This window comes from Rhinoraja longicauda, chromosome 44 (assembly GCF_053455715.1).
Source record: "Rhinoraja longicauda isolate Sanriku21f chromosome 44, sRhiLon1.1, whole genome shotgun sequence".
Classification (NCBI taxonomy): Eukaryota; Metazoa; Chordata; class Chondrichthyes; order Rajiformes; family Arhynchobatidae; genus Rhinoraja; species Rhinoraja longicauda.
Genome location: NC_135996.1, coordinates 3,873,062 through 3,890,179, shown reverse-complemented (window position 1 = coordinate 3,890,179; position 17,118 = coordinate 3,873,062). Strand labels below are relative to the sequence as shown.

The 17,118-nt window shown below is 54.4% G+C and overlaps 1 protein-coding gene and 1 non-coding gene across 2 annotated transcripts; both read right to left on the bottom strand.

Annotated features, from left to right (window-relative positions):
- Positions 1-160: 160 nt before the first annotated feature.
- trnai-aau (transfer RNA isoleucine (anticodon AAU)) lies at positions 161-234 on the bottom strand. Its single transcript has one exon. It is a non-coding gene; the product is annotated as a tRNA-Ile (tRNA).
- A 13,398-nt stretch (positions 235-13,632) lies between these two features.
- Positions 13,633-16,458, bottom strand: LOC144612335 (uncharacterized). Its single transcript, XM_078431910.1, has one exon. It carries the CDS (start codon positions 16,456-16,458, stop codon positions 13,633-13,635), a length of 2,826 nt encoding a protein of 941 aa, XP_078288036.1.
- Positions 16,459-17,118: the final 660 nt, after the last annotated feature.

Here is a 17,118-nt window from a genome sequence, read left to right as displayed (position 1 = left end):
GTGGCTAAAGGGATCAGGGGGTATGGAGAGAAGGCAGGTACGGGATATTGAGCTGGATGATCAGCCATGATCATATTGAATGGCGGTGCGTACAGGCTCGAAGGGCCGAATGGCCTACTCCTGCACCTATTTTCTATGTTTCTATGTTACTCCAGCGCAGTGGCCAGTACGGGGATCGAACCCGTGACCTTGGCGTTATTAGCACCACGCTCTAACCAGCTGAGCTAACCGGCCCCACTGTGCACACATGGGACCCAGTCACCTTCACAAAAGCTGCCCTTGCCGTTGGCTTACTGACCATTGTGAAAGGTAGACTGGGGGCTTCTATGGGGGCTGAGAAGAGTAGTTGAGGCCAGAACGAACGTACACACATAAATGCCGGAGTAACTCGGCGGGTCAGGCAGCATCCTGGGAGAGAAGGAACGGGTGACGTTTTGGGTCGAGACCCTTCTTCAAACTGAACTCCCCGAAACGTCACCCATTCCTTCTCTCCCAGGATGCTGCCTGACCCGCTGAGTTACTCCAGCTTTTTGTGTCTACCTTCGATTTAAACCAGCAAACAGTACCCCGTGCCTGCCTTCTCCCCATATCCCTTGACTCCGCTATCCTTAAGAGCTCTTTCTAACTCAATAGACAATAGACAATAGGTGCAGGAGTAGGCCTTTCGGCCCTTCGAGCCTGTACGCACCGCCATTCAACGTGATCACGGCTGATCATCCTCAATCAGTACCCCGTTCCTGCCTTCTCCCCATACCCCCTGACTCCGCTATCCTCAAGAGCTCTATCTAACTCTCTCTTGAATGCATTCAGAGAATTGGCCTCCACTGCCTTCTGAGGCAGAGAATTCCACACGTGCATCAGTCACTGAAAGGAAGCATGCAGGTACAGCAGGCAGCGAAGAAAGCCAATGGAATGTTGGCATTCATAACAAGAGGAGTTGAGTATAGGAGCAAAGAGGCCCTTCTGCAGTTGTACAGGGCCCTAGTGAGACCGCACCTGGAGTACTGTGTGCAGTTTTGGTCTCCAAATTTGAGGAAGGATATCCTTGCTATTGAGGGCGTGCAGCGTAGGTTTACTAGGTTAATTCCCGGAATGGCGGGACTGTCGTACGTTGCAAGACTGGAGCGACTAGGCTTGTATACACTGGAATTTAGAAGGATGAGAGGAGATCTTATCGAAACGTATAAGATTATTAAGGGGTTGGACACGTTAGAGGCAGGAAATATGTTCCCAATGTTGGGGGAGTCCAGAACCAGGGGCCACACAGTTTAAGAATAAGGGGTCGGCCATTTAGAATGGAGATGAGGAATAACTTTTTCAGTCAGAGAGTTGTGAATCTGTGGAATTCTCTGCCTCAGAAGGCAGTGGAGGCCAATTCTCTGAATGCATTCAAGAGAGAGCTAGATAGAGCTCTTAAGGATAGCGGAGTCAAGGGGTATGGGGAGAAGGCAGGAACGGGGTACTGATTGAGAATGATCAGCCATGATCACATTGAATGGCGGCGCTGGCTCGAAGGGCCGAATGGCCTCCTCCTGCACCTATTGTCTATTGTCTATTGTCTAAGATAGGAGCAGGAGGAGGCCACTCGGCCCCTCCACCCTGCGCCACCAGTCGGTACGATTGTGGCTGAGCTAGACTGGCCTCAACAACCCCTCTTCTCAGCCACTTCCCTGTTGCCCCCCCCAGTCCACTCTTTCATATTGGTCAGTCAGCACCAAAGAGTAGCTTCCGTGAAGGTGACCGGTCTTGTGTGTGTGTGTGTGTGTGTGTGTGTGTGTGTGTGTGTGTGTGTGTGTGTGTGTGTGTGTGTGTGTGTGTGTGTGTGTGTGTGTGTGTGTGTGTGTGTGTGTGTGTGTGTGTGTGTGTGTGTGTACAGTGGGGCCGGTTAGCTCAGTGCTAATAACGCCAAGGTCACGGGTTCGATCCCCGTACGGGCCACTGCTTTTCCTCGACAACCTTTCAATTGCAGCTGAAAGCCACTGAAAGTATAACATAGCAAAGAAGTGTGAGAATCCAGAGGATCGGGGCTCTTTTAAAGAGCAATAAAATATAACTAAAAAGGCAATACGGGGAGAAAAGATGAGGTACGAGGGTAAACTAGCCAATAATATAAAGGAGGATAGTGAAAGCTTCTTTAGGTACGTGAAGAGGAAAAAAATAGTCAAGGCAGATGTGGGTGCCTTGAAGACAGAAGCGGGGGAATTTATTATGAGGAACAAGGAAATGGCAGACGAGTTGAACCGGTACTTTGGATCTGTCTTCACTGAGGAAGATACACACAATCTCCCAGATGTTCTAGTGGCCAGAGATCCTAGGGTGACGGAGGAACTGGAGGAAATCCACATGAGGCAGGAAATGGTGTTGGGTAGACTGATGGGACTGAAGGCTGATAAATCCCCAGGGCCTGATGGTCTGCATCCCAGAGTACTTAAGGAGGTGGCTCTAGAAATTGTGGACGCATTGGTGATCATTTTCCAATGTTCTATAGATTCAGGATCAGTTCCTGTGGATTGGAGAATAGCTAATGTTATCCCACTTTTTAAGAAAGGAGGGAGAGAGAAAACGGGGAAATTATAGACCAGTTAGTCTGACATCAGTGGTGGGGAAGATGCTGGAGTCAATTATAAAAGACAAAATTGCGGAGCATTTGGACAGTAGTAACAGGATCGTTCCGAGTCAGCATGGATTTACGAAGGGGAAATCATGCTTGACTAATCTTCTGGAATTTTTTGAGGATGTAACTAGGAAAATTGACAGGGGAGAGTCAGTGGATGTGGTGTACCTCGACTTTCAGAAAGCCTTTGACAAGGTCCCACATAGGAGATTAGTGGGCAAGATTAGAGCACATGGTATTGGAGGTAGGGTACTGACATGGATAGAAAATTGGTTGACAGACAGAAAGCAAAGAGTGGGGATAAATGGGTCCCTTTCAGAATGGCAGGCAGTGACTAGTGGGGTACCGCAAGGCTCGGTGCTGGGACCGCAGCTATTTACAATATACATCAATGACTTGGATGAAGGGATTAAAAGTACCATTAGCAAATTTGCAGATGATACAAAGCTGGGTGGCAGTGTGAGCTGTGAGGAAGATGCTATGAGGTTGCAGGGTGACTTGGACAGGTTGTGTGAGTGGGCGGATGCATGGCAGATACAGTTTAATGTGGATAAGTGTGAGGATCGCTCAAAGGGCCGAATGGCCTACTCTTGCACCTATTGCCTATTGTCTAATGTCTATTGCTCCTCCTCATGCCGACCCACGTTGACCGAAGCACAAAGTTGTCCTCTGATATTTCGACATGACGTTTATTCCCAGCAAGGTAGGGGTTGCCAACTGTCTCGCTCCCAAATAAGGGACAAAAGGTAACGTAACCCCGCCAGCGGCCACGTGCTCCCGCTCCACCAATGGCGGCCGCCCGGGCTGGGAGGCGGGTTGCTACGCAACCTCCGTTAGGCGAACACACTCGGCCCCGCTCCCCGAACACACTCCGTTAGCCTACACTGTCCGGGCTTAAGAAAGGAGGGAGAGAGAAAACGGGTAATTATAGACCAGTTAGTCTGACATCAGTGGTGGGGAAGATGCTGGAGTCAATTATAAAAGACAAAATTGCTGAGCATTTGGATAGCAGTAACGGGATCATTCCGAGTCAGCATGGATTTACGAAGGGGAAATCATGCTTGACAAATCTAGTGGAATTTTTTGAGGATGTAACTAGGAAAATTGACAGGGGAGAGTCAGTGGATGTGGTGTTCCTCGACTTTCAGAAAGCCTTCGACAAGGTCCCACATAGGAGATTAGTGGGCAAAATTAGGGCACATGGTATTGGGGGTAGGGTACTGACATGGATAGAAAATTGGTTGACACACAGAAAGCAAAGAGTGGGGATAAATGGGGCCCTTTCAGAATGGCAGGCAGTGACCAGTGGGGTACCGCAAGGTTCGGTGCTGGGACCCCAGCTATTTACAATATACATTAATGACTTAGACGAAGGCATTAAAAGTACCATTAGCAAATTTGCAGATGATACTAAGCTGGGGGGTAGTGTGAATTGTGAGGAAGATGCAATAAGGCTGCAGGGTGACTTGGACAGGTTGTGTGAGTGGGCGGATACATGGCAGATGCAGTTTAATGTGGATAAGTGTGAGGTTATTCACTTTGGAAGTAAGAATAGAAAGGCAGATTATTATCTGAATGGTGTCAAGTTAGGAGGAGGGGGAGTTCAACGAGATCTGGGTGTCCTAGTGCATCAGTCAATGAAAGGAAGCATGCAGGTACAGCAGGCAGTGAAGAAAGCCAATGGAATGTTGGCCTTCGTAACAAGAGGAGTTGAGTATAGGAGCAAAGAGGTCCTTCTGCAGTTGTACAGGGCCCTAGTGAGACCGCACCTGGAGTACTGTGTGCAGTTTTGGTCTCCAAATTTGAGGAAGGATATTCTTGCTATGGAGGGCGTGCAGCGTAGGTTCACTAGGTTAATTCCCGGAATGGCGGGACTGTCGTATGTTGAAAGGCTGGAGCGATTGGGCTTGTATACACTGGAATTTAGAAGGATGAGGGGGGATCTTATTGAAACATATAAGATAATTAGGGGATTGGACACATTAGAGGCAGGAAACATGTTCCCAATGTTGGGGGAGTCCAGAACAAGAGGCCACAGTGTAAGAATAAGGGGTAGGCCATTTGGAACGGAGATGAGGAAGAACTTTTTCAGTCAGAGAGTGGTGAAGGTGTGGAATTCTCTGCCTCAGAAGGCAGTGGAGGCCAGTTCGTTGGATGCTTTCAAGGATAGCGGAGTCAGGGGGTATGGGGAGAAGGCAGGAACGGGGTACTGATTGAGAGTGATCAGCCATGATCGCATTGAATGGCGGTGCAGGCTCGAAGGGCTGAATGGCCTACTCCTGCACCTATTGTCTATTGTCTATTGTCTATTGGCCCCCGGGCCTACAGTGTCCAGGCCTACAGTGTCAGGGCCTGCAGTGTCCGGGCCTGCAGTGTCCGGGCCTACAGTGTCCAAGCCCACAGTGTCCGGGCCCACAGTGTCCGGGCCTACAGTATCCAGGCCTGCAGTGTCCGGGCCTACAGTGTCAGGGGCCTACAGTGTCCGAGCCTACAGTGTCCAGGCATACAGTGTCCGGGCCTGCCGTGTTCGGGCCTGCAGTGTCCGGGCCTACAGTTTCTGGGCATGCAGTGTTTGGGCCTACAGTGTCCGGGCCTACAGTGTCTGGGCATGCAGTGCCCGGGTCTACAGTGTCCGGGCCTACAGTGTCCAGGCCTACAGTGTCCAGGCCTACACTGTCCGGGCCTACAGTGTCCGGGCCTACAGTGTCCGGGCCTACACTGTCCGGGCCTACAGTGTCCGGGCCTACAGTGCCCGGGCCTACCTACACTGTCCGGACCTACAGTGTCCGGGCCTACACTGTCTGGGCCTACCTACAGTGTCCGGGCCTACACTGTCCGGGCCTACAGAGTCCGGGCCTACAGTGTCCAGGCCCACACTGTCCGGGCCTACAGTGTCCAGGCCCACACTGTCCGGGCCTACAGTGTCCGGGCCTACAGTGTCCGGACCTACACTGTCTGGGCCTATACTGTCCGGGCCTACACTGTCCGGGCCTACACTGTCCGGGCCTACACTGTCCGGGCCTACAGTGTCCAGGCCTACAGTGTCCGGGCCTACACTGTCCGGGCCTACACTGTCCGGGCCTACACTGTCCGGACCTACAGCGTCTGAGCCTACACTGTCCGGGCCTACACTGTCCGGACCTACAGCGTCTGGGCCTACAGCGTCCGGGCCTACACTATCCGGGCCTACACTTTCCGGGCCTACAACGTCCGGGCCTACAGCATCCGGGCCTACACTGTCCAGGCCTACACTGTCCGGGCCCACACTGTCCAGGCCTACACTGTCCAGGCCTACAGCATCCGGGCCTACAGCATCCAGGCCTACAGCGCCCTCCCTCCCGGGCCTAATATGGGACAAGGGCGATCCCGTACGGGACAAACCAATTTAGCCCAAAATACGGGATGTCCCGGCTAATACGGGACAGTTGGCAACCCTAAGTGGGGGAGTCTAGGACCAGAGGCCACAGCCGGACGCTGTAGGTCCGAACAGTGTAGGCCCGGACGAAGTAGGCCCGGACAGTGTAGACCCGGACAGTGTAGGTCCGGACGCTGTTGGCCCGGACGCTGTAGGCCCGGACAGTGTAGGCCCGGACGCTGTAGGCCCGGACAGTGTAGGTCCGGACGCTGTTGGCCCGGACGCTGTAGGCCCGGACAGTGTAGGCCCGGACGGTTTAGGCCCGGACAGTTTAGGCCAGGTCAGTGTAGGCCCAGACGCTGTAGGTCCGGACAGTGTAGGCCCGGACAGTGTAGGCCAGGATAGTGTAGGCCTGGACGCTGTAGGCCCAGACGCTGTAGAATTAAAGGACGTACTTTCAGGAAGGAGGTGAGGAGGGATGTCTTTAGTCAGAGGGCGGTGAATCTGTGGGATTCTTTGCCGCAGTCGGCTGTGGAGGCCACAAGTCAGTGGGTATTTTAGGAATGGGAATACTTTATTGTCACGTGTGGCTCGGCACAGTGAGATTCTTCGCTACGTACCCAATGTATACAAATGGCGACCACCTGCGGCACTGACAGAGTTACAAAGCCCACAGGCTCCCCCTTTTGTTCCCCCCACAGTGGTCCCCCCAAGCCGGGTCCGCCATTGTTCTTCCCCTCCCCGTTCACGGTGGTCCTCCACGCTCTCATCGGGCCTACAGCGTCCGGGACTACACTGTCCGGGCCTACAGTGTCCGGGCCAACAGTGTCCGGGCCTACAGCGTCCAAGCCTACAGCGTCCGGGCCTACAGTGTCCGGGCCTACAGCGTCCGGGCCTACAGTGTCCGAGCCTACAGCGTCCGGGCCTACACTGTCCGGGCCTACACTGTCCGGGCCTACAGTGTCCGGGCCTACACTGTCTGGGCCTACCTACAGTGTCCGGGCCTACAGTGTCCGGACCTACAGTGTCCGGGTCTACACTGTCCGGGCCTACACTGTCCGGGCCTACACTGTCTGGGCCTACCTACAGTGTCCGGGCCTACAGTGTCCGGGCCTACACTGTCCGGGCCTACAGTGTCCGGACCACGCTCTCATCGACCGTCGACCACTTCACCACTGCCAAGACCCCGTTGGCAAGGCAGAGGTAGACAGATTCTTGATTAGTGTAGGTGTCAGGGGGTTACGGGGAGAAGGCAGGAGATTGGGGTTGGGAGGGGAGAGATAGATCGGCCGTGATCGAATGGCGGAGTGGACTCGATGGGCCCAATTCTGCTCCTATCACTTACGACCTGATGAATAACGTCAAGGGGTGGAATAAGGGCATCGGACAGACCATCCCCCTCCCGCCTGCAGTAGAAGCAAGTCAACGCTGTGGTTTATCAGCACTGGTAGTTGCTCTACAAAGAATTCTGGATGGCGAGATTGAAAAACTGTACTCCTAAGTAGCTCGAAGGGCCGAATGGCCTCCTCCTGCACCTATTGTCTATTGTCTATAAAGGGTACACTCACATATCAACATATGAATTCTTAGTTGTTCTTATATACTGGAGTAAAGTGCTAGACAAGGCTTTCAATTTATCCACATATTTACAGAAAAGTAGTCTAGATCTGGTAACGGCTTCTGATTTGATTCAGCTTGTTGATGTTTTATTATGTTTTGAGATTTATGCACTGCCTTGAGGACATTAAAATGCTGGATGGCACAGAACTTCCTTCAACTAAACGAGAGCAAGTCTGAGGTCATCCTATTCGCACCCCCCCCCCCCGGAAGCCTATCCTCCCTAGTCAAACCGCATGTCAAAAACCTTGGTGTAATATTTGACTCTGCATGTTTGACAAGCAAGTCAACGCTGTGGTAAAAGCCAGCTTCTTCCAGCTTCGTACCACAGCTAAAATCAAACCGTTCCTCCAATTTGACGACATTGAAAAAAATCACCCACGCATTCATCTCCTCCCGCCTAGACCACTGCAACTCCCTATACACTGGGATCAGCCAATCATCCCCGTCCCGCCTGCAATCGGTCCAAAACGCCGCAGCGAGACTCCTGACGGGTACCCGTAAAAGGGACCACATCGCCCCGATTCTGGCCTCTCTCCACTGGCTCCCAGTACGGTACAGAATCAACTTCAAGCTCCTCCTATTCACGTATAAAGCCCTAAACGGGCTTGCCCCCCCCATATCAAAAACCTTCTAACCCACCACTCTATCTCCAGGTCCCTCAGGTCGGCCGACTTGGGGCTACTCACTATCCGGGCCTACAGGTCTAGGCTTAAGCTCAGGGGTGACCGCGCTTTTGCGGTTGCAGCTCCTAGATTGTGGAACAGCATCCCTCTCTCTCCCCATCAGAACTGCCCCCTCCATCCACTCCTCTAAGTCCAGGCTCAAAACCTATTTCTACTCCCGAGCGTTTGAGGCCCTCTGAGGGGGCGCTGCGAACTGTTTATGTATGTGCTGTTATGTTTGTGTCCCATTGTATAAGGAAATAACTGCAGATGCTGGTACAAATCAAAGGTATTTATTCACAAAACGCTGGAGTAACTCAGCAGGTCAGGCAGCATCTCAGGAGAGAAGGAATGGGTGACGTTTCGGGTCGAGACCCTTCTTAGTACCTGAACTGATGTACAGCACTTTGGTCAACGTGGGTTGTTTTTAAATGTGCTATACAAATAAAATTGACTTGACTTGACTTCTGTAAAACCTTTTTATTGGGTTTTGATTTTAAATACAAAATAACTATTATGTAGGTCCTTTAAAACTGCATCTTCCTTGTGCTCTGATTTAAATGTAAATGTATAATGAGTTTAAAATCGTTTTGTATGTGTCATGACGCCTTTCTCTATGTGGTCACGCCCCCTAACTTTAGACCACGGCTACCCCCCTGTTGTGCGATTCTGGGCATGAGGTGTGGAAAAGGAACTGCAGATGCTGGTTTACACCGGAGAAAGACACAAAACGCTGGAGTAACTCAGCGGGACAGGCAGCGTCTCTGGAGAGAAGGGACGGGTGATGTTTCCGGTACCTGGAGTACTGTGTGCAGTTTTGGTCTCCTAGTTTGAGTTTAGGAGCAAGGAGGTCTTTCTGCAGTTGTACAGGGCCCTAGTGAGACCACACCTGGAGTACTGTGTGCAGTTTTGGTCTCCAAATTTGAGGAAGGATATTCTTGCTATTGAGGGCGTGCAGCGTAGGTTCACCAGGTTAATTCCCGGAATGGCGGGAATGTTGTACGTTGAAAGACTGGAGCGACTAGGCTTGTATACACTGGAATTTAGAAGGACGAGAGGAGATCTTATCGAAAACGTATAAGATTATTAAGGGGTTGGACACGTTAGAGGCAGGAAACATGTTCCCAATATTGGGGGAGTCCAGAACCAGGGGCCACACAGTTTAAGAATAAGGGGTCGGCCATTTAGAACGGAGATGAGGAAAAACTTTTTCAGTCACAGAGTTGTGAATCTGTGGAATTCTCTGCCTCAGAAGGCAGTGGAGGCCAATTCTCCGGATGCATTCAAGAGAGAGCTAGATAGAGCTCTTAAGGATAGCGGAGTCAGGGGGTATGGGGAGAAGGCAGGAACGGGGTACTGATTGAGAATGATCAGCCATGATCACATTGAATGGCGGTGCTGGCTCGAAGGGCTGAATGGCCTCCTCCTGCACCTATTATCTATTGTCTATTGTCCCTAACGTGTCCAACCCCTTAATAATCTTATACGTTTCGATAAGATCCCCTCTCATCCTTCTAAATTCCAGTGTATACAAGTAGTGTATAAAAACATATGATGAGCGTTTGTGGGCACTGGGCCTGTACTCGCTGGAGTTTAGTAGGATGAGGGGGGACCTGATTGAAACGTACAGAACAGTGAGCGGCCTGGATAGAGTGGATGTGGAGAGGATGTTTCCACTAGTGGGAGAGTCTAGGACCAGAGGGCACAGCCTCAGAATTAAAGGACGTTCCTTTAGGAAGGAGATGAGGAGGAATTTCTTCAGTCAGAGGGCGGTGAATCTGTGGGATTCTTTGCCACAGACGGCTGTGGAGGCCACAAGTCAGTGGGTATATTTAAGGCAGAGATGGATAGATTCTTGATCAGTGCGGGTGTCAGGGGTTGTGGGGAGAAGGCAGGAGAATGGGGTTAGGAGGGAGAGATAGATCAGCCGTGATCGAATGGCGGAGTGGACTCGATGGGCTGAATGGCCTCATTCTGCTCCTATCACTAATGTCCTTTGGCCCAGTCTCTCTTAGTTCACATTGTTAGCTTTTATCACCTCCCCCCTCATCTCTGTTGAGCTACAGGGAGAGGTTGAGCAGGCTGGGTCTCTATTCCTTGGAGCGCAGGAGGATGAGGGGCGATCTTATAGAGATGTACAAAATCACGAGAGGAATAGATCGGGTAGACGCACAGAGTCTCTTGCCCAGAGTAGGGGAATCGAGGACCAGAGGACACAGGTTTAAGGTGAAGGGGAAAAGATTCAATAGGAATCTGAGGGGTAACTTTTCCACCCAGTGGGTGGTGGGTGTATGGAACGAGCTGCCAGAGGAGGTAGTTGAGGCTGGGACTATCCCAACGTTTCAGAAACGGTTAGACAGGTACATGGATTGGACAGATTTGGAGGGATATGGACCAAATGCAGGCAGGTGGGACTAGTGTAGATGGGGCATGTTGGCCGGTGTGGGCAGGTGGGACTAGTGTAGATGGGGCATGTTGGTCGGTGTGGGCGGGTGGGACTAGTGTAGATGGGGCATGTTGGCCGGTGTGGGCGGGTGGGACTAGTGTAGATGGGGCATGTTGGCCGGTGTGGGCAGGTGGGACTAGTGTAGATGGGGCGTGTTGTCCGGTGTGGGCAGGTGGGACTAGTGTAGATGGGGCATGTTGGCCGGTGTGGGCAGGTGGGACTAGTGTAGATGGGGCGTGTTGGCCGGTGTGGGCAGGTGGGACTAGTGTAGATGGGGCGTGTTGGCCGGCGTGGGCAGGTGGGACTAGTGTAGATGGGGCGTGTTGTCCGGTGTGGGCAGGTGGGACTAGTGTAGATGGGGCATGTTGGCCGGTGTGGGCAGGTGGGACTAGTGTAGATGGGGCGTGTTGGCCGGTGTGGGCAGGTGGGACTAGTGTAGATGGGGCGTGTTGGCCGGTGTGTGCACGGTGGGCATTTAGTCGAGAGATACAGTGTGGGAAAAGGCCCTTCGGCCCACTAACTTGGCAATCAACCGTACACCAGGTCGACCCCACACAATAGGGAGAGTAAGAAAATAACTGCAGATGCTGGTACAAATCGAAGGTATTTATTTCACAAAATGCTGGAGTAACTCAGCGGGTCAGGCAGCATCTCTGGAGAGAAGGAATGGGTGACGTTTCGGGTCGAGACCCTTCTTCAGACTGATGTCAGGGGGGCGGGACAAAGGAAGGATATAGGTGGAGACAGGAAGATAGAGGGAGATCTGGGAAGGAGGAGGGGAAGAGAGGGACAGAGGAACTATCTGAAGTTGGAGAAGTCGATGTTCATACCGCTGGGCTGCAAGCTGCCCAGGCGAAATATGAGGTGTTGTTCCTCCAATTTGCGGTGGGCCTCACTATGGCAATGGAGGAGGCCCATGACAGAAAGGTCAGACTGGGAGTGGGAGGGGGAGTTGAAGTGCTCAGCCACCGGGAGATCAGGTTGGTTGAGGCGGACTGAGCGCAGGTGTTGAGCGAAACGATCGCCGAGCCTGCGTTTGGTTTTATGCCGCTGTAGAGAAGTCGACATCTAGAGCAGCGGATGCAATAGATGAGGTTGGAGGAGGTGCAGGTGAACCTCTGTCTCACCTGGAGAGACTGTTTGGGTCCTTGGATGGAGTTGAGGGGGGAGGTAAAGGGACAGGTGTTGCATCTCGTGCGGTTGCAGGGGAAAGTGCCCGGGGTTGGGGTGGTTTGGGTAGGAAGAGACGAGTGGACCAGGGAGTTGCGGAGGGAACGGTCTCTGCGGAACGCAGAGAGGGGAGGGGATGGGAAGACGTGGCCAGTGGTGGGGTCCCGTTGTAGGTGACGGAAATGTTGGCGGATGATGTGTTGGATCCGCTGGCTGGTGGGGTGGAAGGGGAGAACGAGGGGGATTCTGTCCTTATTGCGAGTGGGGGGAGGGGGAGCAAGAGCGGAGCTGCGGGATGTAGAAGAGACCCTAGTGAGAGCCTCATCTATAATGGAGGAGGGGAAGCCCCGTTTCCTGAAGAACGAGGACATCTCTGACGCCCTGGTGTGAAACATCTCATCCCGGGCGCAGATGCCGCGTAGACGGAGGAATTGGGAGTAGGGGATAGACTTTGTGCAGGAGACCGGGTGGGAAGAAGTGTAGTCCAGATAGCTGTGTGAGTCAGTGGGTTTATAGTAGATGTCAGTCACTAGTCTGTCTCCTGTGACGTGTGGGAAGACAATTTTTACATTTTCCCAGCCAATTAACCTACAAACCTGCTCGTCTTTGGAGTGTGGGAGGAAACCGAAGTTCTCGGAGAAAACCCACGCAGGTCACGGGGAGAACGTGCAAACTCCGTACAGACGGCGCCCGTAGTCGGGATGGAACCCGGGTCTCCGGCGCTGCGTTCGCTGTAAGGCAGCAACTGGAATTTAGAAGGATCTTATCGAAACATATAAGATTATTAAGGGGTTGGACACATGTTCCCAATGTTGGGGGAGTCCAGAACCAGGGGCCACACAGTTTAAGAATAAGGGGTCGGCCTCCAAAGACGAGCAGGTTTGCAGGTTTGTAGGTAGTTGAGGCCAGTTCATTGGCTATATTTAAGAGGGAGTTAGATGTGGCCCTTGTGGCTAAAGGGATCAGGGGGTATGGAGAGAAGGCAGGTACGGGATACTGAGTTGGATGATCAGCCATGATCATATTGAATGGCGGTGCGTACAGGCTCGAGGGGCCGAATGGCCTACTCCTGCACCTATTTTCTATGTTTCTATGTTTCTATTTAGAACGGAGATGAGGAAAAACCTTTTTCAGTCAGAGAGTTGTAAATGTGTGGAATTCTCTGCCTCAGAAGGCAGTGGAGGCCGATTCTCTGAATGCATTCAAGAGAGAGCTAGATAGAGCTCTTAAGGATAGTGGAGTCAGGGGGTATGGGGAGAAGGCAGGAACGGGGTACTGATTGAGAATGATCAGCCATGATCACATTGAATGGCGGTGCTGGTTCAAAGGGCCAAATGGCCTCCTCCTGCACCTATTGTCTATTATTATATCATATCATATATATACAGCCGGAAACAGGCCTTTTCGGCCCTCCAAGTCCGTGCCGCCCAGCGTTTCCCGCACATTAACACTATCCTACACCCACTAGGGACAATTTTTACATTTACCCAGCCAATTAACCTACATACCTGTACGTCTTTGGAGTTGTCTGAGATAGGAGCAGGAGGAGGCCACTCGGCCCCTTTTCCCCAGAGATGTTGTCTGATGTTGTATAGGAAGGCCTCCTCCTGCACCTATTGTCTATCGTCTAAGATAGGAGCACGAGGAGGCCACTCGGCCCCTTTTCTCCAGAGATGTTGTCTGATGTTGTATAGTTAGGGCCAAATGGCCTCTTATTGTCTATTGTCCAACTCTACTGTGACCGCCCAGAGTCCCTTTGGCTCCCCTAAAGCCCTAGGGAAGGGCCGGTCTCCTGGGGGGCGCTGGAGCCTTTAACTGCTCCCCGGACTTTGGCCCAGAAGAGGCTTTGGGCCTCGGAGTCGGCCGGCCAACGCAGGTAGGTCTTCTTCTTCACCACCTTCCTCATCCTGTGGTAGGCCGACAGCTCGGCCTCGGGGATGTGCTCCAGGAAGACCAGCACCAGGACGTCCTTCAGCTCGTGGAAGAGCCGGTAGCTGGCCATCTGCAGCTCCATGGAGCACCACTCGCTGGCCAGGTAGCCCCGGCTCACCACGCAGATGGTCTTGCGGCTCTGGTAGATGCTGTCCACGATGTTGTCCACGATGTAGCGGCCCGGCTGGAAGTCCCGGTGGTGCAGGCAGAGCCGGAGGGAGCCGGGACCACCGTCGGCCTCCAGCGCAGGCACCAGCTCGGCCAGCACCCACCCCTCGTCCCCGGAGGTGTAGGATACGAAGGCGTCGAACTTGTAGGCCCGGGCCTGGTCCTCCCTCTCTCTCAGGTCGCTCAGCCAGGACCGGAGGATGTAGAAGCCGTACTTGAGGTGCCAGTAGGCGTGGACGTAGGCGATGGGGCATAGGGTGAGGGCCAGGATTAGCGGGAAGGTGGCCTGGAACACCAGCTTGCCCAGGTCCTGGTAGCAGACCCGGGCGTCGAAGCGATACAGGTAGTCCCCCGGCCGCCCGGCGCAGGTGTGGTTGTAGAAGTAGGCCACCTGAGCTCGGGGGTTGCCCAGCGACCAGTTGAAGAACCAGGTGTTGCGGCAGGTGCAGGTGAAGGGGTTCTTGCGCACGTCCAGGTAGCCCAGGGCCGGCAGGTGCTGCAGGATGGTCCGGTTGACCTCCTGGATGGCGTTCTTGCCCAACATCAGTACCCGGAGTCGGGTCAGGTTGCCCACCATGTCCAGCGACATGGAGCGTAGGCCCGTGTTCTCCAGGTCCAGCCACGCCAGGTTCTGGAGGTTCCGGAACACCCCGGGGCCTAAGGAGTGGATGCCGTTGCAGGCGTCCGACATGGACAGCCCGGTCAGGTTGGCCAGGTCCTTGAAGACGTCACTGGCCAGAGACATCTTGTTGCCGCCAATGTACAGGGTCTCCAGGCCCAGCAGGCCGTCGAAGAAGCCTGGGGGCACGATGTTGATGCCGTACGGCTGCTGGGCCTGCAGCTTGAGGTGGCGCAGCCTCCCCAGGCGGCGGAAGGGCGAGGCCGCCACCACGGTGCTGTCGTAGCGGATCCAGTTCCGCGCCAGGTCCAGGACCCCCAGCCCGGGCAGGGGGCCGAAGACCCCGCCATCGAGGCGGCCGATGGAGTTGCGGTCCAGGTAGAGCTTGGAGAGCCGGGCCAGGCCGCGGAAGGACGCGGCGCTCAGCCGGTGGATCTTGTTGCCGCCCAGGTCGAGGATGTCCAGTTCGGTCAGGCCGGAGAAGACCCCGCCGAAGATGACCGAGATTCGGTTGTCACGCAGGTTGAGCTGCCGCAGCGACGGCAGGCCGCCAAAGGTGTCAAAGTAGACATCGGTGATCAGGTTGTTATCCAGGCGCAGCAGGCGCAGAGAGGGCAGCCCGGAGAAGGCCCCCTTCTTGACCACCGCCACGTTGTTGATGTTCAGCATCAGGCTGCGTAGGCCCGGGGCGTGGGCAAAGGCCTGGGCCTCAATGGTGAAGATGCGGTTGTACCGGTACGAGAGGAGGGTCAGGTTTGGGAAGATGGCCGCCCTGGAGCAGGACTGGAGGGACTTGATCCTGTTGTGCTCCACCGTGAAGGATTGGCTGGCCCGCCTGCCGTCGAACTCCAGGCAGCCCACGGAGGTAAGATGGTTGCTCGACAGGTCCCACTCCAGGATGGGCGGGCAGCCGGCGAGGTAGCCCGGCTCCAGGCGGGCGATCTGGTTGCCCCGGAGCCACAGCCGTGGCACCGTCCCGCGGCCCAGGTGCGAGCACAGGTCGGACAAGGCCTGCCGGCCGCGGAGGCCCAGCCCCGAGTAGTCGACCGCCCGCAGGTCCAGCCGGGCGCTCCGGAGGAAGGCCGAGACGTTGAGCGGGTTCCCTCCGACCGCCAGCCGCTGCACGCTCCGCAGGTCGGGCCGGGAGAAGTCCGCCGCGTCGGCCAGCTGGTTGTGGGACAAGTCCAGCGAGGCCACTCGGCCCAGCAGGCCTGGCCTGGCGTCCAGGGAGGCCAGGGAGTTGTTGGCCAGGTAGAGGTAGCGGAGGGAGGGGGGGAGGGAGGGCGATCGGCCGAGCGACCCCAGACGGTTGTGGCTCAGCTCCAGGAGGCCCAGGCGGCCTAGCTCGGAGACAGAGCCTGCCAGCTGGGAGAAGTTGGACAGCTGGTTGGAGTTGAGGAGAAGATACTGGAGGTTCCTCAGCGGGCCTAGCGAGCCGGGATCCAGGGAGGCCACCTGGTTATGGTGGAGCAGAAGGCGGACCAGGCTAGCAAGGCCCAGGAAGTCCGAAGGCCCGAGCCGGGAGATGCGGTTGTAGGACAGGTTCAGAGTCTGCAGGCTGGTCAGGTTGTCAAAAGCACCAGGCCCGATCTCCTGGATCCGGTTGCAGTCCAGCCTCAGGGTCTGCAGGCGAGGCAGGCGGCAGAAGGCCCCGGGGCCTAGGCTCCGGATCCGGTTGTACGACACGTTCAGGTGCAGGGCGCGGACAGGCAGATCGGAGACGGCGCCCGACACACGGGTCAGGAAGCGGTGGACGCACTGGAAGCTTCCGCCCCGCCCGTGGGTCTCCACGCAGTTCCGGAAGCTGTAGCCCTGGATCACGGAGGCCAGAGGCCAAAGCAGCAGGGGCAAGATCAGGCCCGGTCTCCACATCAGGGCCTCCTAGTGGCGAAGAACATTCAAGACTAGGTTCAAGATGGCGGGACTGTCGTACATTGAAAGGCTGGAGCGACTAGGCTTGTATACACTGGAATTTAGAAGGATGAGAGGGGATCTTATCGAAACGTATAAGATTATTAAGGGGTTGGACACGCTAGAGGCAGGAAGAGGCAGTCTGAAGAAGGGTCTCGACCCGAAACGTCACCCATTCCTTCTCTCCCGAGATGCTGCCTGACCTGCTGAGTTACCCCAGCATTTTGTCAATAAATACCTTCGATTTGTACCAGCATCTGCAGTTATTTTCTTACACAATCATGTTCCCAATGTTGGGGGAGTCCAGAACCAGGGGCCACACAATTTAAGAATAAGGGGTCGGCCATTTAGAACGGAGATGAGGAGAAACTTTTTCAGTCAGAGAGTTGTGAATCTGTGGGATTCTCTGCCTCAGAAGGCAGTGGAGGCCAATTCTCTGAATGCATTCAAGATAGAGCTCTTAAGGATAGCGGAGTCAGGGGGTATGGGGAGAAGGCAGGAACGGGGTACTGATTGAGGATGATCAGCCATGATCACATTGAATGGCAGTGCTGGCTAGAAGGGCCGAATGGCCTCTTCCTGCACCTATTGTCTATTCAAGATTTCAGTATTTCAATATTT

Bases quoted from the DNA above. Each gene is read 5' to 3' on its own strand.
- LOC144612335 (XM_078431910.1), bottom strand. From the start codon at position 16,458: ATGTGGAGACCGGGCCTGATCTTGCCCCTGCTGCTTTGGCCTCTGGCC.